The sequence below is a fragment of the Eupeodes corollae genome, chromosome 2 (genome assembly GCF_945859685.1).
Source record: "Eupeodes corollae chromosome 2, idEupCoro1.1, whole genome shotgun sequence".
Taxonomy (NCBI): Eukaryota; Metazoa; Arthropoda; class Insecta; order Diptera; family Syrphidae; genus Eupeodes; species Eupeodes corollae.
Window position 1 is genome coordinate 149797633 of NC_079148.1, and position 23769 is coordinate 149821401.

The following is a 23769-nucleotide window of genomic DNA, read 5'->3' on the forward strand; positions in this document are numbered from 1 at the left end:
AAATCAATACCACATACATTTGTCAAAAATTTTGTTCAAGCCATTGAAGGTTTGTGTAATGGGTTTGTACTAAATACAGTACTGCTAAAAAATTTCTGATTTTAAGAAAACCTTAATTTAGTTTGTTGTTTCTTTAAGTGAAATATTATCTTTTTTTTATCCATACGTCTGTACGTTCGGGGTACCTTTTTTCCTCAGCCATATCTCGAAAACCATTAGAAATGTCGGCTAAAATATTTTGTTTATTTAATAAGGACCAGATATGCTAAATGGAGTTGAAAAAAAAACTCAATCAATTTCGAAATACTGAAAAAAATGTTGGTCACCACGAACTATTTATGAATAAAACATGCAACATATTTGATTTCAATTTTTGACATTTAATTAAGTAAAATGACAAATCTTGATTAAAAAGTAAAAATCTAAAATAATACATACGACTTAAAATTGGTAAAACCTAATGTTTGACTTCAATTATGTTGTAAATATATGAAAATATTCACTAGAATGTTATTTTATCTTATGGAAACTAGTGTTTTAAATATTTGATGCAAATAAAGGAAAAATCCCGTTGACAGTTTTCTTATACTTATCTAGAAACTAAAAAAGTACTAAAAATTAGTAAAACTTGACTTTTGACTCAGATATCATGAGAACAAAAAACCTTAATAACATCAAACTTGTTTAATTTAACACAGAATATTATTGTGAACATTCAATGTCATTTTAAGAAAAATCTAATAAACAGTTTTTCTTAAATAAAACCTACAAAAAAGTACTCAAAATTGTTAAGAATTGATCTTCGCATCAAATATCTTGAGAACAATAATTGTGGACATTGTCTATTAAAATCATTGTTATTACATTTGGTAAACGTTTAAAAAATTCAATTAAACATTTTAATTTCCAAAAATAGTCACAAGAAAAGATATACTTTTGATTAAAATATTCTGAGAACAAAAAACGATATTTCTTCAAACTTATTTTTAACTACATTTATAAAATGTTGCTGCTTACCTTTATCTTTAAAATTCTGCTTTTAGTTTTCTTGTGAAATTCTAAAAATTAAAAAAAATCTAAACATTTTGTTTTCAACTCCAATATCTTCAGAATGGTTACAAATTACTGGAAACTTCTTTTATCATAAAAAACATTGTCTTAAATATATTGTAGTTTTAAAGAATAATCCGTTTGACAGTTTAAAAGAATAAAAACATTTAAAAAAGTACTAAAAATATATAAAAGCTGATTTTTGATTCGAATATTTTGAGAAATAGTAAATTCACTGACTTTATGCTTATTTATACTCACAGAAAACATTGTTTTTATATTTAATACATTTTTTTAGACAAATCCAATTGACAATTTAATAAAAATGTAGGACCTCCAAGGTCTTAAAGCGGTTAAAAATTGATTAATAACTTAAATGTCCTGAGAATGCATTGAGGCCTTCACTTCATGCCAAAAAAAAAAAATAAAAATCGCTACGTGTGTAATTGATAAAAAATTACTTTCGAGCTCCTCAAATACCTTGGGAACAAAACAACGAATTTACTTCAAGATTTGCAGCGTGTATTTAAATATTGTGGTTAAGATTAACTTAACATTTAGTGAAATTTTAAGAGAAATACGATGGAAAAATCTTCCGAAAAAAAGTACTAAAAATTTAAACAAATTCAACGAAAACTGAAACATTATGAGAATGAACAGAAGCATTGACTTCACGCTTCTTTTATCTTATCCAATTGATAGTTTATAACCTATATAAATAAATTGGGTGGCGCAACAGTCCGTTGAGAACTAGGGCCTAGTGACTTACAACTCTCAACCATTCCTGTGTGCGAGTAATGTTGTCAGGAATGGAGGGGACCTACAGTTTATATGCCGAATCCGAACGGCTAGTTTGAGAAAGCACTTTTTCATGACAAGAGTTACTCTTGGAGAATTTGTCAATTCCTCGCAAGAGGCAGTACCTTTGAAAAGACTTTAGATGGCACAGGCAGGGATCGAACCCAAGACCTCTGGCATGACAGTCCAACGCACTAACCATCATGCCACGAGTACTACATAACCTATATAAAAAGTACTAAAAATTAGTACAGTTTCACTTTCGACTGAAATATCTTGAAAATGAAGACAAAAATTGATTTCAAACTTATTTCATCTTCCACGATTTCAAACTTATTTCATCTTCCACGAAATGTTATTGTTTACTTTATAAATATTTTAAGAAAAATGCATTTTAAGGTTTTGTATACAAAATTGCAAACTGCAAAAACGGTCAACGTCTCTGATATATCGACAAAAACCAATCAAATGTTCATTTTTTGACTTCATACTTTTATTTTTCATTACTTTCCAAAATATTTAAAAAAATCATGAATATTTTTAACAGCACTTTAAGAATAAATGTGTTCGAAAGGGAATTTCTTCCTTTTAAACTCTCTTCCTTCCAACCTTTCCCTTCTCTCCCAGCTCTACATTATTTTCGCCTTGCATTGTCCTTGGTCACATAAAAAGTACATATTCCTTTTTATTCAAATAAACAAATTGAGACGTGACTGTCGTTAATTTAAATTACAAATATGTACAATTGTTCTTTTGTTGTTTTGAATATATTCTCAGTGTTGCAAAACAGAATAGAGACGGTATAGGTACGAGTCTAGAGATATGAGGGTGTGAGAGGGTTGCAATATTTTACATTCAAATATATGGACAACAACACAACAAAAAAAACACCCTCAACCTCTCTTACCATACCAACTACTTTATATAAGTAAAATAAGTCTCAGAAAGGTATTCAAGGAAGGAGAGAGTGTTCAGTGTTTTGCATTCGCACTAACAATTTTGAATTTTCCAGTCACGATTTTTCGTGATCCCATTACGATTACAATGGATTTGACACATGAACAATAGGGTGGCAACTAGAAAAACGCACACCTCAGCGTCAAACCGACATTCGATCGACCGACCAAACGACGACTACCGACACAAAATGACACAAGAATATCATTAAGGTTTATTTTTCGACCTATAAGCTTATGAACGAAGAACGACGCACGGTAGCATTATTATTATTGTAGGTTTGTCCATTTTTCAGGGTGTTTTGAGATTATTCCCTTTAGAAAAGAAATGGCAGGTAATCTTCATAATCAATGATTGTTTGTACTTATTTTGTATAGCTTAGTGACAGAAGCTGCTCAAAGCAATTTCTTGCTTTTGATTTTTGGTCTTTTTTTTAAGGAACGAAAAAGTGTCTAATCTGTCAAAATTGCAAAATTGTTTATTAGAATTAAAAGTTCAAAAATCATCCACTGGCGGTTTTGAAAATTCTTGTTGTTTGTAAAAGATGAAAATTCACATAATTCTTTAAACAATGCAAAATTTAACGTGACTTTCGAAAACTACTACCGATTTCGATCAAGTACAATTTTACAGTATTATTGGTATTCAAGAAATTTTTTAAATAATATTAATGAAGTTGATGTTCATTTAAACAACGTTAAAGCAATGGTGCGCTGAGGCGTATACGTAACTTTTTTACATTTTACAAGATTTATTTCTACGAATAGTTCCCGTCTTTAAGTAACTAGTAAATATAAGGACGTGCTTTAATTCTTTTAAAGGTATTTAATATTTTGTACATGGTCGTTCATTTTTCAAAATTGTAGATCGGAACAGAAAGAATAAAGATCATCTACTACCAGTTGTCAAAATTCCTGCTGATTGGCACAATTCTTTAAGGTATAAAGACTTTCACTTGACTTCGAAAAAATACTACCGATTTCTGTCCACTCTGGTGCAATTTTGGGCTATTTTTTGACTTAATGCTCATTTTCTTTTTTAAACAAGGAAAAAAAGCGGTGCACTGAGGCGTATACGCAATATTTGTATGAATGACAAGATTGTTTGCATATAAATGAGTGCTTATGGTTCCGTCTTTTGAGTGGTAACTGTAGTATACGTAAGTTTTTTAATTCTTTTGAGGGTTTTCAAAATTGTGTACAGGGCCATTCATTTTTCGCTTTTGAAAGTCAAGCTAAATAAATTACGCAGCGATACATTTTAAATCTATTTGTTATTGTTTAACTTCAAGAGCTCATCTAGAATGATGTTGTTTCTGGTTACTAGCCTTATTTTTGCATTATGCTGAAAAAGTCTCTTTTCTGAGAAATTGTAAATAAGAACTGAGTGATCAAAAAACTTAAATCGTATGTTAGCAAAAGTCTTCATACACAGTCCTGGAGGTCATCAAAAACAATCCCTATCAATTCTTCTTCGAAAAAGATATATTTTTACCAATGTTAGTAAAATTTTTGGTATATTCTATTTTTAGAAAATTATTGTGGACATACAAAATAAAATAACCGTTTCAAGACTTTTGTTTACAATGTTTATTTAGTTTATCCTTGATAAAGACACAAACTTAAGAGTGGTGCCCTGGGGCGTATATGCAATTTTTTTTTTGTATAATTTACAAGTTTTCTTTGCATTTTTATTTGTGTGTATGTATGGTTTCGACTTCAAGTGGATATTATAGTAAGTTTTTAATTTTGTTAAAATATTTCAATTCTATAACAGGGTCTTTCATTTTTTTGTTCTGTTCGGAAGATTTTATTTCATTATAAAGTTGAAATCATTAAAATTGCCAAATTTGAAAGATTCGCAGCAAGGGTTTTTTGTATTAGTTTGTTATTTTTAATCACTTTTTCTCATATTTCAATTCTTAGCATTTTACCAATTGCTAGCGTAGTGAGTTGATATTACCATGATGTCCTATGCAAAAAGTAGCTACGTTTGAATCTACACTAGTAAGTTAAAGAAAAAATTAAAGCATTGTTTAAATGCTAAGCGATCAATTATTGTAAACGTAAAAATTATTGACATGATGACACTTAAAATTTTGTAAAAAAAAAGTGCTAAGTGTTTCTAGAGTTCTTTACAGAATTGATTTAAGTACTCATGCATAAAGAAATGCAAAACAAAATATATATTCAACTTAAAATTTTGTTTTTGCGAGATATCCCAACAAAACCCTTAACCCATTTTATTTTTATGATCACACAGATATGATTGGATTCGTAGACTTAATCTACCGTGCAATGCCTTAAAGCAGGGTGAAAAACATATATATATATATGTCCATGAGTACATATAGTGTGACCAGAGTGAAACGCGGGGAAACAATCAAATCAATATATGTACAAAAAGTCTGAGGGTGTAGTTTGCAATAAAATAAATAAAAAGAAAAAATACGATATAATAACGAGGAGGGGTCAAGTGGATTTGCACACGACGACGAAGCTCTGATGGGTACACCATATGGGTGCTGTATATGTTTAGTAGATTCCATTTGTTCATATGAACACATCGTCCACGAAAGCAAGTTTATTCGCTTCAATGGTCCGCCATTGAGATATTTTACTTAAAGTACATGGTTTTGAGGGATGAAGGAGGCAAACGCAACTTGAACTTTTTACCAGACATACTCGTATAAAAGCTATCTTTGAAGTTGAAGGTGTTGGGGACGTATGTACAAAGAATTAATGCGGTCAATTTTATTTCAACAAGATCAATGATTTTTCAAAAATATTCGAAAATCTTACAAATTAATAGTAATATCCCTATTTCGAGTGTCAATTATCAATTGATAGTTGATAAATATCTAACTTCATTTATTAGAAATTAAGCAATTTTTAATTGTTAATCATACATTGTAATCGTGAACCACAATGCTATTTCATAAAATTAACAATGTTTTTTTGGCATTCTATAAATAGTATAGTAGAAAATTCCCAAGAAAACCCATCGGCAGTAGCCAGATTTTTGCATTTAAAAATTGGTACCACTGAAAGACGACCTGTCAGAATAATAATAATACAAAAAAACACAAATAAAATAAATTTTTGTGAAAATCAAAAGTTAAATTTAACTACAGCAAAAAAACTAACTAAAACTAAAAAAATAGACAATTTTCAAAAAGAAATGATAAGAAAATTTCTGGAAATTGAGATTCTATAATAAAGTGCAGCTTTGACATAAAATAAAAACTTAAAGAAGGGGGTTATATGATCCTAAACTAATCAGTTCTTCATTGTTTAACACGAAACAAACTACACTCACTTGCACTTAATAAGATAAATCGAAACACCATTTGCATTTTAGAAAGTTCTGTCAAACTTAATCATTTTTTAATCTTCTTCAGTGCAAACACCGAAAAGATTAATTTAATCTCAACTTAGATAAACCTTTGGTGGAAACATAGCAAAACTTAATTATCTTTTCTATTCTTGCAAAATAAGCACAGTTAGTCCATTTTTATTAACATAAATACAAATTATCAACAGTAACAGATTGATTTTTTTCACCAATGGAAAACACATGAATCCAAATGCACAACTACTCAACGAACACAGTCGTCGAGATCAGATGCAATATCAATCGTACCAACAATTGAGAACGAAATCACATAAGATCCATTCTAGACCCATCCGTAGTAAGATTCTACTTTAACATATATCGGTAGTATTCACACTGCGGATATTGTTTTTGTTATTCGTGTAAAATCTTACTATACTATTGATAGATTTTCCAACAAAACACGGGTATTGGTTGAAAAATATCAATTTTTGTATGATGTTGGCTTTGAGGGCTTTATTCGCTTCCGGATTGTCGGCATAACATTGGCCTTCACAGTTCCGCAGTGGCCACTTGCAAAGTAGCCAATTGACGTTATAAAGACTGTTAATAACATTTTTGGAATTTTTACGCTCAAAAGATTGGTTATTTTATTAGCTGTGTGGTGCATTAACCTGCATAAATTAGAGGTCGACCAAATCCATATCAATTTCAGTAAAAAAAAGTACCGTTGACAGAAATGTTGGTTTCAACTAGATCCACTGTAAATGCTTTATCGTCTAGACAGTGTTAGAAATTTCTTTCACGAATGTTTGTACAACAGACGTTTTGGGTGCTCCAAAACTTCTTTCCAAACAAACTCAAGGCTTCTGGTACACAAAATTCACTTTAAAAATAAATGTTCAATTTTTCCTAACGCTGTTAAAGCTTAAGTGAAACAACTTTTAGTGTCAAAATAACATATGATTCAAAAAGAAACCACTAGATAGCTTAGCTTGAATGTTACTGATACAAAAGTATGGCATGCATTCCCTTTAACTCGTTAAATATAATTTCTTAAATTAAAATTGAAATTCTTTTGAAAAGACAGACAAATCGTTTAACATCAGAAAAATTCCATCATACAAACCAATGACGACCACTGACCGTGTTAAAACAAAAATGTGAACAAAATTACACAAATATTAAATTGATGCGGTCACAATTGCGTGAAAATTGAGTGAGTAAAGTTATTCATTAAAATTCATACATAATGATTATTATCTTTCAAATACTTCAAGTCTAAGTAAGAATTTTATAGGAATGTAGGTAAGGTACAAGTTGTCTGTATAAGTTCAAGTCAAGTCAGTTAAAGGAATACAAAAAAATATAAATAAATTATCCAAGATTATCTTTGTGTTTCTTCTTTTGTTTTCTTTTTGCAATATTTCTATGCCTACATTTATTTTTTTGTTTGCTAAATTCTCCCTCTTTATTTTATATATTTTATGTTTATCATCATTTCTTTTGACTAAAAGACTAAAACCAATTTAAATAGGAATTTCTACTAAAACGAGAATATGATTGGCATACTTTTGTTTCTTTGACTACGCTTCTGGTTTTATGTACATATTTGAAGGTTGTTTGAAGCTGGTTTGGTTTATAGGGTGTCCCGTATTCATCAATCATTATCAAGTCCTCTGAAAGTATAAAGTGTTTCTTACGAAGAAGGTCAATACTTCAAAAGCTATTAATAAATATTAGTTATGATTGATTTAAGTTTATTTTCGACTGGAGAAAATAAATTAAACGACTTTTTTGTCAAATTTCAGTTCAATTAGTGTACGAGTAAAATTTAGCTTTTTGCAATTTCGGCTCAAAAAACTTAGAAAATTATACATCATTAATAAATTTTCTTAAAAGTACAGTTTAATCATACATTCTGGAACACCCTGTAGGTTGTTTTATCAAGTAATTTTATTTATTTTCTTGTGCAAAAATTCCTTAATAATGATAATCGTCTCGATTTAAGTAATTTATTCACTTTAACTCGGCTATCAGCAAATAGCTTACAAGTTAAGTTAAATGCTTATAAAAATTATAATCTTACTTTACGTCGCTTGCGGTCGGTCTGGTCGTTACTCGTCGACGTTAACTGACCCCAGTTCTTTTCTCAACAAATTCGATTAATTCTTTTATAAGAAGTTCTGTTTTTTCTTATCTAAATATTTTTACAGATCCGTCATCGTCATTAGGTGACTTCGTCACTTTTCTTGGACTCTCTCTCTCTCTGTCTTGTGTCATAGAGAATGGAAAAAAGAGATGCCAAAGATGAAGTCGATTGAAAGAAAATAATAATGCTGGAATCTGTGTGCAAAATAATTTAGATCAAGAGAATATTTTTGTACATAAAAAAAAGGCAAATAAAGAAAATTTGTTGTGTACATATGTGACATAGAAGTTACAATTTAGTCTCTCTCTAGGGTTGCCAAATCTTGAACTAACTCCAGAGCCCAATTTTAAAATATTTGTAGGTTAGAGTCAGAATCTGAAAAGTAGCCCAAATAGCCCATTTTTAAATAAAATGTATGGTAGTTTCAATTGGAATTCATTTGTATTTAAAAAAAAAAAAATAAGTATGAACACAGTACACATTTTTGACTGTTAAAAAACATATTTTTTAGATTAATTTTGATATCAAATGATGGCGAAAACTTTGCTTTAAGTCAAATTCTCTGTTAATATCTTTTATTCAAACATAGACATTGCTTAAGCTAAAATTTGAGCAATTTATAGCCTAATCATGATTAAACTGTCCTACTAAATTGCTTGCAGTAAGTTTTATGAAGAAATAGCTCATTTAGCCCAATTGGCAAGCCTGTATGCTCATGTATATAACATAGAAATCATTTACTTTTGCAGAATTCATTGTTATTAGTTTGTGTGTTCTGTTTTATTATTTTTATCTTTTTTAAAATTTATCATCTTTTGTCTGACGTACGACTGTAGTTATTGTTGTTGTTGATGTTATGTTATAAATATTTTAAATTTTGCGTTAAATTGTATCTTTCTATAAAATGATTGAAGTATCTGCAAACATACGCAACGGGTTCATTGAGCTGTGATAATATAATGGATTTTTTCGCACATCAATATTTTTTTTTTGGAATATTTGCCAAGAATTGAGAATTAAATTTTAAAGAAATAAGAAATTTTTACTTATTAAACATAATTTAGCTCAATGTCGTCAAAATGTCTGTTTTTTAGTTTATTTTATTTTTGAAAAAAATGTATAAATTGAATTAAGTGTTAATGTGAAACGCTTTTATATGTCAAATATTTCCATGAAAAAATATAAAACTTTAAAATATGTATATAACTGAAAGATTTCCTGGATTCTTCAATTCTGGCGTTAATTCTGACAGTTCAACTTTTTCAAACAGACTTGATTATAATTTTTTTTAAATTTGAAAAAATGGATTCTATCCAATGTTTTATTTAAATAAAATTTCATTCGTCCCAAATTTCGTACCAAATTATTTAAAAGTATTTTCAGTATTTTTTCCTTACAATTTTGAAACTTTTTTTGAATGATCTAGAAGCTTGATATTAGGTCTTGATATGCCAGATTGTTTTGTTTAAAAAATGTTGTAACCAGATGGAATAACAAACAAGAAAAGCAGGGTTGGCCATCTAGTATTGGACAGATGTTTCCCACTCACATACTTGACAGAAATTTAGTATCATAGCATTGCAGAACAAAAAGAGCCGCTTACCACTTGAACAAAGTTAGAAAATATTGAAAACCTATTCCCTAAGTGAGTGCCACATCGAAGCTGAGATTCGACTTACTTTTTTGTGGGGAACTGTGGTTTCTGGCATAAAATGCTTTCAACGTTTCTGGATTGTTGGCTTATTTACGGATATATGCAAATACAATAGAAAAGATGCAAGCATTTTATGCCAATATCATCCAAGCAATTTATAAACTAAAACCATTAACTAGGTCTTGGAAAATTTAGCTGACAAAATCTCGTACTGCCAACCCACCGGAATTGACTTTTTATTCCATGTAAAAGATTTATTTTACTCTTTAGGCTTGAAGCAAACATAATTTTGTTCATTTTATGGAATTTTTAAAAGGAATATACCAACACCCGTATTTTTTTGGCATTCTAAAAATAGTATAGTAGAACATTCCCAAGAAAACCCATCGGCAGTAGTCAGATGTTTGTAGTTAAAAATTGGTACAACTGAAAGATCCTCCTGTCAGAGTAATAATTTAAAAAAAACACACACACAAATAGAATACATTTTTGTGAAAATCAAAAGTTAAAATTAACTTCAGCAAAAAAAAACTAACTTAAACTAATAAAATGAACAATTTTCAAGAAAAAATGGCAAGAAAACATCTGTAATTTGAGATTCTATAAAAAAAAGTTCATTTAACAATTGTAGCTTTGACATAAAATAAAACTTAAAGAAGTTGAGTTGTTCATAGACGACTACAGTAACATGTGGTGTTAAGGCGAGCTTAAATTTCTCCTCAGTTCGTTATAACCCTGAATCGAGTTGAAATGAGCTTGATTTGACTCGATTCCTGTCGGGGATCGAATTCGAGTCAACATTTCTAAAGAAAAACCTATGTGGAGGAGTTGGTTTTACAGATAATGCATTATTGTCTGTTTATTTGCATGTTTGTGTACAAAAAATATAGTTTTGTTTTAATAAAAAAAAATATATATTCTTATATGATGCTAAACTTATCAGTTCTTCATTGTTTAACACGAATCAAACTATCTCACTTGCACTTCATAGAAAGTGTTGTCAAACTTAATCATTTTTAAATCTTCTTATTCGGTGGAAACACCAAAAAGATTTATTTAATCTAAACTGAGATAAATCTTTGGTGGAAATATAGCAAAACTTAATTATCTTTTCTATTGTTTTCTCTTGCAAAATAAGCCCAGTTAGTCAATTTTCATAAACAAAACTAAATAATATCAACAATAAAAGATTGATTTTTTTCCCCAATGGAAAACACGCGATTCCAAATGAACAACTACTCAACGAACATGTATCATGGAGATACAAATGCAATATCAATCGTACCAACATTCGAAATCGAAATCACATAAGATCCATTCGAGAGTCGTATAAACGTCAAAACCCCATCCGTAGTACGATTCTACTTTAACTTTTATCGGTAGTATTCATAGTGCGGATATTGTTTTTGTTATTCGTGTAAAATCTTGCTATACTATTGATAGATTTTCCAACAAAAACACTCGTAATACCTGCCAAAGTTTCTTTAGTTTAAAAAATTCATTTAAATCCTATTTTGTTGATTTGAACCAATAATATTTTGAATACGTTATTTTTCAATATTGTACTCTTTTAAAAATATGTCTTCTCATTAAAATATGAACATATTTTCTTATAAGGAAAATGTTTACTCCTCTACAAAACAATTAAAATTAATCTTCCCCCATTGTTAAACTACACAAAACTATGTCTCCTAATTATTTTCCAAAAAACCCTATATTTTTTTAGAATCAGTGGGGGCTTGGGGTGGGTGTTTAAAAACAACTTTATCCTTACCTGGAGCTAGAAGAAAAATCACATTGAATTGAATCTACCTACAAAACATTCCCCATCTACTCTCGTAGGTAGAGATAAATGTGATTGCTATCTTCAAACTGCTTTTTTTCTCTCCTATATCGCTCCATCGAGGACATTAATTTCGATTTGAATCGATTTCTCCTCAGCGAACATTTTATAGTGCCAGGAGCAAAGCAATCCTTCCAGCCAACCAACCAGACACAATTAAAGCAAAGCAGGATAAAATAAAATCCAAATCGAAATCAAAACACAAAAAAGTTTTGTGCCGAACTTGAATGAGTCCGCCATTGCAGTATACTTTATCCTTACATATATTTGTATACATTGTGTAGGTATGAATCCTGGACACAAATTATTAGTCCAGATTCTATAAGTACCTCCATCAATGAGGCGGCCGGCAGGAGGTATGTAGGTACATATGTATTGCAATAAAAGGTGCTGCATCGTCTAGAAGGTGTCACCGTATAGATAAATTTTTGTAGGTTTTTCTCTCCAAAAATTACCAGCAAGATTCTTCTCAATTATTTTTTAAGGATTTATTCTAGAAAACATTTCAAAAACTCTTACCATCTCTAAAGGTGTCCTCGGAAAGTGTGTAGGTTTCGAGGAAATATAGGGTGCTATAGAACGAGGTAGGTTTATTCCAAAAAACAACAACAAGAAAAAATATACATTTTCAGAAAAAAATCATGTTGATAATAGAAGAAGAACTTCCGTTGGAGATTAAAACTTTTAAGATATACATTTAATATATTGTTAGTATCTATCTATCTATAAAAATGTATCTTTCTATATGTATAGCCTCCTATACCTCTTATCCCATTTGCTTTAATATAAAAAATAAAAAAATATTTGCTGGCAGTTATCCAAATGCGCTAAAGAGTGCGCTTCCATCCAACAAACAGAGCTCGCTCTTCGAGAAGCATCCAAGCAAAAAAGGACTCGAAGCCAGCAGCGCGCAAAAGGATATCAAAGGTGTCTGTTTTTTTTTTAGTTTTCCTTTTTTTTGTGAACAGTGAAAAGGAAACTATTTTCTTTTGTAATTCAATTAGTTTTATTTTTAATAGTTTATTTTTTTTAAGTTTCTTCATTTTTGCTCATTTTCATTCTTTGCCGGGCGTTATCATTTTAATGAACGATTAAACGACGTGAAAAGGATTGTTCTCTGATAATTTCCCAATTATGAAACTTGCGTCCGGGATTTTTTAAAATTTTATATAAAAATTTTGTTCGTTTCGTTTTTGTTGTTTTTTCTTCCTTTTTATATTTTAATTTTTAGTTTGAACGAATTAAAAATTCACCCTTTGGTGCATGAAAGTAGCGCATTATTAAAGCAATGTGCATTTTAAATTTTTAATTTTTCTATATGATATACAAAAAAAGCTTTGTTAAAGCAAATTAAGAAATAAAATAACTCATTTAAAAAAAAAAGATTCTGCAAATGGAAATTAATTTCTAAATTAAATGAATCATGAAAAGTTAGTACAAGGTCTTTTCAAGCTTCATTTGTTTTCATCTTATTTTATTTTGTTTTTAAATTTCAAAACTGGAAATAACGAAGCATGTAATGAAAACTATCACACTTTAAAAGTCGTTATTGGTCTTTGTTTGTATGAAAGGTGGGGTAAAATTTTTCACTATGATCTAAGAAATATTAGTTTTAGAAGTCATTAAGAGTAAGTAAAGGGATTCATGTCTAGTTGAAGGATTGAAATTTGAAACTCATAATAGTGTCAAAGCAAAATTGACATTTGATGTGAGTTTGCAAAAATTATGACATTTGTGCTGATTGACAGCAAAGTTTCGCTCTCTTTTCTATGAAATTTAATATCAAATAAAAAAAAAACATAAAAATAGCGGTCAAGAACAAATTTATTAATACAAACAATAAAAGCATTGATATATTTGGATTTTGAAAATGACTGCATTGTGTGACATTTGAGAATTTTTTCCTTAAAAGTCGTGCAAGATATGTTTCCATTAATTAAGTATGAGGTTTCCATTCATTTTGTAAGAAATAAATTAGTATTGATTTCAATGTTTAGAGAAAATGAAAAATAAATCAGTCAAAACTGCAGACAAATTTAGGGTTTTAGTACTATTTCCGTGCGGGAAATTTTCCATATCTTATATAGACATTTGGAGATGTACATGTCTTCCATAACTTCATGAATTCTTTTTTTATGTTCTTGAACCGATTGTGGAATATTGGTCAAGATCTCCAAAGAAAATGGCCTTAAGGTGTTAAATCAAAAGGTCTTTGTATTGTGTTCATTTCTTCTAAAAAAAAACACGGTGCATAAACTTTTCTTGCAAAATTGCGATTGTATCGTTGTTCATGTGGATCATGCTTAACTAATAATTGCTACCAAAGAAATAATTAAGTGGAGCTTGCTAACGACATTTCTGGGTATTGGCTTTAGCTTCCGATATGTAAGAAGTCCTCGTCAGTGAAGACGATTTCCGAACAAAAATAAAGATCATTTGTAAAGCTTTGAGTTGTACCCGAGGGAAAGTTCCTATTATTTTTGATTACATGATTGATTGTTATAATCTTATCTGTATTTGTACACTTTGGAGTAGTTTTAGAACAAAACTAACCAACTATTAGTTTTTTTTTTGAAAAAAATAAAAAGGGTCCTTGGCTTCATTAAGATTTGAGCGCGGGGTTTCCGTGGTCCTTTTGTTCTCACACTGCTCTTTGTTTAGTTAATAATTTTTAAGTATGCATGTGTAGTGTGGACACCTTAGTATTCAATACATATAATGAGAATCGGAGGAATTCAGAAAAGTTTCTTGTGTTTTTCTCTCCGTTTTCTTCCTTGCATTTCTGGGGAAGTTCTTTTGCTCAAAAGATTACATTTATTAACCTTTATTTGTTGACCAACTGTCGAAAATAATCACACTTTACATTTATTAAGTGGATTTAAATTTAAACTTATAGTAATGGTGTAATACTTACTTGTCAAATGTCAAAAAATATTACGCTTTAAAGGTAACAGCTGTCCAAATAGCGGGCTATTTAAAATGAAACCTCTTATTGGAATAATGCAAACATTCATGAATTTAATATTAAATATAGTCTTTTGAATTCTGTAAGTCTCTGTTTAGTTATTTTGCAGACTTTACAGGATTAAAGGTCCAACGATCAGTAATAATTATGAATTTAAAACTTATACTGACATAGCTTCACGCCCTAGACCTTTTGAATACTATTAATAACTTAGTCTGAAAGTTACTAAAACACACTATTGGTGTAATTATCTATCGAAAGTCTCCAAGAAAAAGCAAACATTTGTAGTCCTTTGATATTCACTGACTTTGAAACTAAAATTTTAAAGTTTTTTTAATATTTTATACCGTTTAATTTATTAAATAAACAATTTTTAATACCATGGATTTCGCATTAAAATTAACTTTTATTTTTTAAATTTCAGTACGGACAAAGAGTCCCAACAGCCGCTTCACCTAGCAATACAAACTCAAGCAGTTCATCAAACACCGGCTCACAGAGCGGTACAATAAGTACTAGTCTTAGTAATACCAATACTAATACAACAATGGGTCCTAATAATACACAACAACAGGGCGAGCAGCTATCGAAAACAAATTTGTACATCCGGGGCCTGCAACAAGGCACAACTGATAAGGACTTAGTTAGCATGTGCGCCCAGTAAGTATCTTTGTTATTTTATTTAATTTTTTGTTTAGTATTGTTTGCCATTTTTTATCTTACTCGATACTACAAACAGTTGTAGTCAAAACAATAGTAACATTTCTTAATTTTGAGTTTAAACTTTTATTTTTCACGTAAGTAAACCCAAAACGTCATGAAATCAAAATTTTCACTTACGAATTTAAGAATAAAAAAAATAAGAACATTCAAAAATATAACTAAAGCAATTGTTTTGTTTAGTTAAAAAAGTCAAAGTTGTTGGTAGAATTTTTAATATGAGAATGATTTCGAAATTATGTCTAAGTTTTCTTTTAATACACCACGAAGGAAACGTTTTTGAACGTACCTCATTTTAGAAATATGTACGCTTTGGTAAGAGGACCATAATCCTTATTTAGCTTTATTAAGAGGACCATAATAGTCTTCAAGATATGGGGTGGGGACATTCAATTATCAATTCCATATCGTGCTGCAGATAAAGAGCAAGGGCCTTAAGTGACTATCTTAAGGTACCCCAGCAGCATTAGCGATAAATTTATAATAGAAAGCGCACCTGAATCGATAATTAAATGCAGTTTGATGATTTTAGACATTTGTGGTCCTTCGAGAATATTTTCCATGTTGGGTCCAAACAACAGACTAATTCTCGGGAATTGCAAGTGTAGTAAGTGTAACCATTCTAGTCTGGATTGTGAACTCATGACAGTATCAAATTTAAATGTTACTTTTTTGGGTTAACCGTGTGTCCAATTTTTGTTATGGATGGAATAATTTTTAAAATATCAGATATGTTGACATACACGTTTATTAGTTATGAAAATATGACGCTAAGATATAGTTTTTTTGCAGGATAAAGACCTCCTGGCGTTCGTTGCTTTCAAAGCTCCCGTTTAATTAAAAAAAAGTATTGTTTTTGAGTTTGATTGTCATTAATTCAGCCTGAATTTAAATAATTTCCATTGAGTGCAAGATTAAAAAGAGACTAGACAAAAGTCCTCTAGCAAAACGATTTTTTGAAGAACTGTCACTAAAATGTGTTACTCAAGTCCTTAAGAAAAACGTCAGTACCAAGTTGGCTCTTTGAAAATGGAATTAGTTCAAATATATCAAAATATGCATTTTTTAAACTTCCAATACCAAATAAATAGTGTTGTTTTAGAAATGTAGAACTTTGAAATGACATTCAACAATGATGATTTTTTTGTAAATCGACTTTTTTATTGAAAGATTCTGCATCGTTTTAAAGAAGTACAAACCATTTATTCCACTAACTCATAAAGTACACCAAACTGTCAGTTTTTGTGGATGTAACGGTGCCTCAATATCACTCAAAATACTGCGGCTTTGTTTATTGACGTATCCATTCAACAAAACGTATTTGAAGAGGGCCATAATCTTGAAAATAAATTTTGAACAATTTTGAAGCTTTATTCAGTCGTCACTCTATTCGAGTTTAAATATCGAACCAAACTAAAAAAAATGGTCTTCAGTTAAAGAAGTGTTACCAACTTTCTAAACAAAAATCGTTATAATCCATCAAAAAATAAGGTTCTTTAAATTTTGTATCGAAATGCATAGCTTTTTTTGGGTTAAAATCAAGTGTTCCTAATTTTTTGACTTACCTCTTATTGACTTCAAAATCTTGAAAACCAATGTTACTTCTTATTAAAAATCAAAATTAAAAAACATACAAAATGTTCACCATTAAAGTTAAATGATTATGTTTTAGATTTGTGGCATCACCGAACTACTAGAGACATAAATTACTAAAAACGAAGTGTTGTTTCTAATTTTTGGACCGCAGCTGTAAAGTTTTTATTGTTGTATAGTTCCTTTGTCTTCTTCTTATTCTTATTCTTTTTATGTGGAATAAATTGAATATAAATAGCTCTTTCGTTTAGTAGTTATATACAGTATCTTTTATCGTAGTCTATAATCAGGATTGTTAGTTGGGTAATGCTTGTTTGAGGCTCCTTAAACCCCACCACAGAAGGTTTATCATTCTAAACCTCTCTCCCTACCCCACTCCCTTTTACCAACTTCGCACATCACAGTCACACCCAATGTTTGAGCCCCATTAAATTCAGTCATTAATTAAATGAACAAAAGAAAATCAAAGTTAATACTCATTCCAAATAATTTTCAATTATCCGGGACAGGAGGCCATAAAAAAAAAGAAAGTAGAGGGAAGAAAAAGAGGGTATCAAATTCTTCTGGAAGTGGGGTTAGGGTAGGCGAAAATGACCCCGACTCTTGATTTATTGTCTCATTGGTTGGATGTGTTTTTTTGTTGTCTCTTTCTCATGTTTAAGCTGCTGTCTTTTGGCTCTTTGCCAGAATTTGTAGAATTTGTAGAACATCCTGCAGCAGCAGCAGCAGTAGCAATATAGCAGGAGAACATCCTGTGAACCTATGCACTTGTGTATGTAGTGTGTACGTACCGTACGTGTATGCATACCTAGTATATATGTAGATGCGACAATCCTTTCATTCCTTCACATCGATATATTCAATGATTTGTTCGATGATGAAAAACGATAGCCAAAGGCTAGGCTCTCTCTGGCAAAACGAATGATAGAAAGTGGAAAAAGGATATAGGCAGGCAAGGCAAACAGCCAGGGTTTGAGCAGGCTAGGAGTGGGTTGAGGGTTGGGGTGGCTTTTGGGATCATCAGGGGACTGATATCCAGGGGGTATATATGATGGTATTTGGAGCACGGTGTACAATACTTTGGCTGGCGTTCGTACATCGCTTCGATTCAATTTAAATTCAATTGGAAACGGTAAAGGATGAGGACGAAAACGAGGAAAAGAGAAAATGAACGAGTGATAGAGAGAGAGACAAATACCGAAAAGGAAATTGATTTAAAACGATGGTTCCGAGGTATTTTTTAATTAAAGTCAAACACGAATGGAACTTCACTTCTCGCGCGTGGGTTTATTGATATTTAAATATATAAAATGTGATGCGTGTTTAACGACGACGACGACGATGATGATGATGGTCCTGGAAATCGAAGTCCTTTTAGTTTTTTTTTTGTTGTGTTTTGTATATTTAATATACATACCATAGAGTTAAAGCCTTCTCTCTTCTGAATACCTTTATATACACACTTTTGAAATACTCGTATCTAGTGGAATCCGGCTTGAAAAATGAGACAAAGCTTCAGCAGAAAAAAAGAAATCCATGTTCATTGACATTTTGTTGATTGAAAGGTTATATTGTTGGTTTTTCAACGGTTTATTTGGTTTATTTGTACGGTGTTCGGTTCTGCTCTACGCCAGTAATTGTTGTATTGAGTTCGTCTCAGTTCAATATGATGTTGATGTGACGGCATGCAGTCCTTAGGTGGTCGAACTGATGCAAACAACACTTTCTGTAGAGTATGATGAATGACTTTTGAAATGAAACACGTCAAGGATTTAAAAAATTTGCATTTGCATTAAATTTATACTAAGAACTCATATTTAAGACCATTTAACTTTTCTGTTTAACTAAGAATAATAAAAACACTATAAATAAGTCTCCATTAAATTCGAAGAATAAACTCTTCACTTATTCAATAAGCTCGATATTTAAATACCAACTCATAAATTTATTTTTCTAAAAATCCAAATTGCTTCTAAAAAACAAAGTTGATAATTTGATGAGCCCGTTCATAATATATTCAAGCCCTTTTACCTTATTTAAGTTTTAAAAAACGTTATTTACATATTTTGCAACAATCACTTGATATTTATCAATTTTCATTTAAATAAATTCATCTAATAAAAGAATTCACCAAGAAATTTGTGTTTTTTTTATGTTTTTGTATAAGAAATTTAAATGAAAATCTAGTTTTTGAAATTTTCTTTAAATTCAATTAATAAATGTAATTCAAAAAGAAGTACAAGTAAGAAGTAGAAGTAAGAAGAAGAAGAGTCAACATTCAATTGATAAATATGAAAATTTTTAAAATAATTGATAACTAAAAATAATCAAAACTTTTCTACTTAACTTCTTATTAAATGAAGTTTGAAATGGTTTAATTTTAATATTTGTCAACTATCAATTGATATTTGACAATTAATTAATTTATTCAATATTAAGTCTCAATGAAATTCAAAGACATACTCCACTTTTTTACTAAGTTTTATGTTTACCGTAGAAAAATTGTGGCTGATAATTTTATTTTGTTAACAATGTAAAATTGCTGTTTAGATCTTTTCGAGATCATCATCAATTATTGATACTTGATAAATATAAAAGTTTAAAATTTTATAAGTCCATTGATAAAATATTTTATAGTTAATAATGATTCCTGCTGTTATGCCTAATGTTAATGTTTTTCAACTATGAATTGATGTAGTTCCCTCGAAACTGCTTACAGACAGTCGAGTACGACAGTGATCACTGTGGACTGGCTGCTGTAATGCAGATTCCGAACGAACGCGTGGAGTTGGAGAAATACGTTGCAACGCACTTCTTCCGTGTCTGAAACTCAAAAGAACTGAAGAGAACAGGGACGTACTCATGACAGCGCAAATAGATCCAGAAGAAACCATTTTTGACGATGACTATTACATAATTGAAGATCCGAAGGAAAAAGTGGAGGCGGTGGTGGGAGTTGCCTTCCAGCAAGTGTACAAGGTGAATGTTAGCATTCGCCCCAACCACGACCTGGAAAACAGAGCCCTACTTAGTCACTTTTACCTCCGAAATGTTATCACACAATGGTGATCTGAGAACCGCGGTTTCATGCGGTTCAATGACAGTCGCCATAATCGCCGAGCAAACGGGAGCAAGTCCCTTGTTAGTGACGACGGTTGAGTTTCAGCTCATCTTCAATTCAATAAATAATAAAAAGTCAGCAGGTGTCGATGGTATATCCAACGTTGTACTAAGACATTTACCGATGGAGGCAACTGACATTTACACCACACTCTTCAAAAATGCACTGAATAATCGATATTATCCAGTGCATTGGAAGACCGCTGTGGTTCATCCTCTCCCGAAAAAGGGAAAAGACAACTCCAACCCATCAAATCTTCGGTCGATCAGTCTTCTTCCGAGCATCAGCAAAGTTTTCGACAATCTAACTGCGCACAGAACGGCCCGAAAGGTTGAGGTTATTAGAATTCTCTTGCAGCATGATTTCGACAAGATTCAGCGATATTGCGACGACTGGAATCTGAAAATAAATGCCCAGAAGTCGGAGACAATTCTATTCCGGACTCCGTTGGCTAGGGTCACGAGGGATACTTGCAAGAATTGGCGCAAGGTGGTCATCGTTGATCTTCAAGGGTAGCCATTAGCGAGCAAAAGTGTAATGAATTACCTCGGTATCGGGTAAGATCAATATTTATATTTCGACAGACATCTAAATGCTGTCACTAGGCTCTAGTTCTCTACGGACTGTTGCGCCACCTAATTTGTTTTTTATAACTATGAATTGATAGTTGATACCTTTCAATTGATAAATTCATTCACTGTACACTGGCAAAGATTTTTTAATGTTTGTGTCGAGGGCTTTAAAAATGTGTAGTGACTTGAAAATTGATATTGTTAAAAATGCCAAAATTGCTTTTAAGAACTATAATTTTTTATCTGATTTAAATAAACCTACAATGTTCTTGAAAAATTATAAACTAATAATTGATAATCATCAATATTTAAAGTTGATAAGATTGATAAGATGTTCCATAGTTGATGCTCTTATGCCTAATTTTTCAGTTCAGAAGTTTAAAATGGGTTATTGTTTTATTTTTTAACAACTTTAAATTGATATTTGAAAATTGTCAATTGAAAAATTCCTAATCTTCTAGAAACGTTGGGAATTTGTTCATGTTTGTAGAGATGTCAATTTTTCAAAACTCGAACACTTTAAATACTTAACCAAAACTAAACAAAGCCGAAACATTATTGGAACTGAATTTTTAGTATTTTGATGTGGCATTCATTTCTCAAATATGATTTTTGACATGTGTCTACCATGGCTAAAAGCTACCCAGTCTATTCGATCACTTCAATTTTACATCTCTTTCCAATTAATCTGGCCGTTTTTTTTATAATCAGTGCACACTCAAAGAGGGTTGAATATCTGTGTTAAACCTGAAAAAAGAAAGAGGTTATAAAGAAGTTTTTAATGTGTATTTGTTTTAAAGTCTTGAACATTGCAATGATAGGAAAAAAAGAGCGTGGTAAGTCATTCCACATTCGTGGAGTACGACTAAAGAACAATATATCCACTTTACAGTATAACCAAGATTGGATTCTTTAGAATTCTGATGAACATTCCTTGAAATACAAGTGCTCAATTAAGCCCATTAAGCATTGAAACATATTACGTATGACGTTTCAAAAGGGTTTAACAAGAAACGTTACGTTTTTTGTGTGTTAAATTATTGCTTGAATATTGGTTCTCATTTCTTTAAAAGTCGCTGGTTTGTCGGCCTAAACTAATGACTTATCATAATCCCATAAAAAGTATAACAGAAGCATTAAGTTTAAACCAATTAACAGAACCACATCTGTAAATAAACTTATCACCCACTTGCTTAAGCAATACATGTATGGTTAAGCGCGCTGTATGCCAAGTTTCAACAACTTGTTAATATCAAATACCGTCGATGTTAAGTTGACTAATTTTGGAAACAACAATCGCTTGATTTGAGTACTTGTGCCATAACGTCATCTCCTCTTTAATTTCAAAATAAATAGGGACCAATGACGCCACCAGGTGGTAAACCAAGCCAATTTTAATTTATAATTTGTTAAATGTTTTGAGTGCTGTCACCGTTTCATTTACGACAATTTTTTTTATTGATGAAGTCATTAAACTAAACAAAGGCATTACCAGCAATACACCATAAAATAGACGAAGTGCTCAATAAACTTTGAGAACAGATTTATTTGTATAAGTCAATTTCCATAATTTAATAGCGTTTCTATTTTAAATGATTCATGATAAACTGTTAATCCTTACTGAAAAAATTGTCGGTATCCATTTGACATTACCAATTGTCAAACCAAAAGCAACAACTATCAAATCCTCAAAATGAACTAAAAAAGGCACCTTTGACCTGTAGTGTCTTTAATTTGTAACATTTTTTTTAAATGTTTATCAACTTCTTCTAAATTATATTGATTGATTGATTATTGATAATTGTTCTTCATTTTTTCCACAGGTATGGAACTATAATATCAACAAAAGCGATCCTAGATAAAACAACAAACAAATGTAAAGGTATTTTTTTCTTCACCTTTTTGTCATTTATTTATTTTAAGTTTATTTATTTTTATTTCAACAAAAAAAAAGAATTGAAATTATTTCAAATTAATTTTTTTAAATTTCTTACTAAGTTCAATTTTTTTTTTGTTTTGTCTTTTTAAACTTTTGTTATAATTATTTTTCATTAAAAAAACAATTTTAATTTTCAAAAAAAAAAAGTTATTTATAAGTTTTTACAAAATCCTTGGTTACCTTAAAACTTTTAGTTAATTTTAAAGCACATAAACCTAAAGTAGATTTAGTGATGTTAATGTTGATGTTGATATTTCTCTTATATTGAAAACAAACCATTAGAATTTCCAAATGAAAAAATAATTAATTTTTATCATAAATAAAAAATAAATCAAGCAAAAAACCTTGGATCTTAAAGTATATAAATATAACATAAATTTGTCCTATAATTTATAACATTTTTTATATAAAAATTAATTTAAAATTCCATTCCGAAAATTATTGCAATTTGTTTCTTCTTTTTTTTCTTTCTTCTCTTCCCAATTTCAAAAATTTTGTGTGGTTTGTTTTCCATTTAACGTGGATTTCCAAAAAAAAACGAAAACGAAAAATTGTTTTTCTTGTTCTTTTTTTTATTTTTGTATTTGTCGTGGAAACAACACAAACTTATCTATTTACAGGCTATGGATTTGTAGATTTCGAGCTGCCAACATATGCAGAGGGCGCTGTTAAAGGTCTCCAAGCGAAGGGCATTCAAGCTCAGATGGCCAAAGTGGGTATCTGGGTGCTTCATAGGCCGGCCATTGTACGTTTGTTTGCATGCAAGTAATACTCACCCCTGTCTGTTCTATCTGTCTATCTCTCTCTATATCTTTTTTCTATACTTTTTTTATTTAAACTTTTTATTTATATTTAAAAAAAAAATAAGTTTTTTATTTTGTTTTTATCTACGAGAGAAAAAAGTTTAATATTTTTATTTTTGGATTTATTTTGTACAAAATTAAAGTTAATTTAATTAATATTAATTTTGTTGTCTAAGTTCAATTACTTTTTGTATATTTTTCTGTATTTTAGTTTTTTTATTAACATTTTTGATATTAAACTTATATAAATATATATATACAAAGTAATT

The 23769-nt window shown here is 30.3% G+C and overlaps 1 protein-coding gene across 11 annotated transcripts in view; it reads left to right on the forward strand.

The window, feature by feature from the left end:
* Positions 1-23769, forward strand: part of LOC129947229 (protein alan shepard) — a 638535-nt gene that overhangs the window by 589553 nt on the left and 25213 nt on the right. For 10 of the 11 annotated variants that reach the window (XR_008781695.1, XM_056057716.1, XM_056057713.1 and 7 more), the window contains 3 exons: positions 15177-15412; positions 22582-22640; positions 23318-23442. Coding sequence is in view for 10 of the 11 variants with exons in the window: in XM_056057716.1 (XP_055913691.1) it covers positions 15177-15412; positions 22582-22640; positions 23318-23442 (420 nt within the window). In the remaining variant the exon portion in view is untranslated. The remainder of the gene's footprint in view (positions 1-15176; positions 15413-22581; positions 22641-23317; positions 23443-23769) is intronic. The other variant, XM_056057714.1, reaches the window with a different exon arrangement.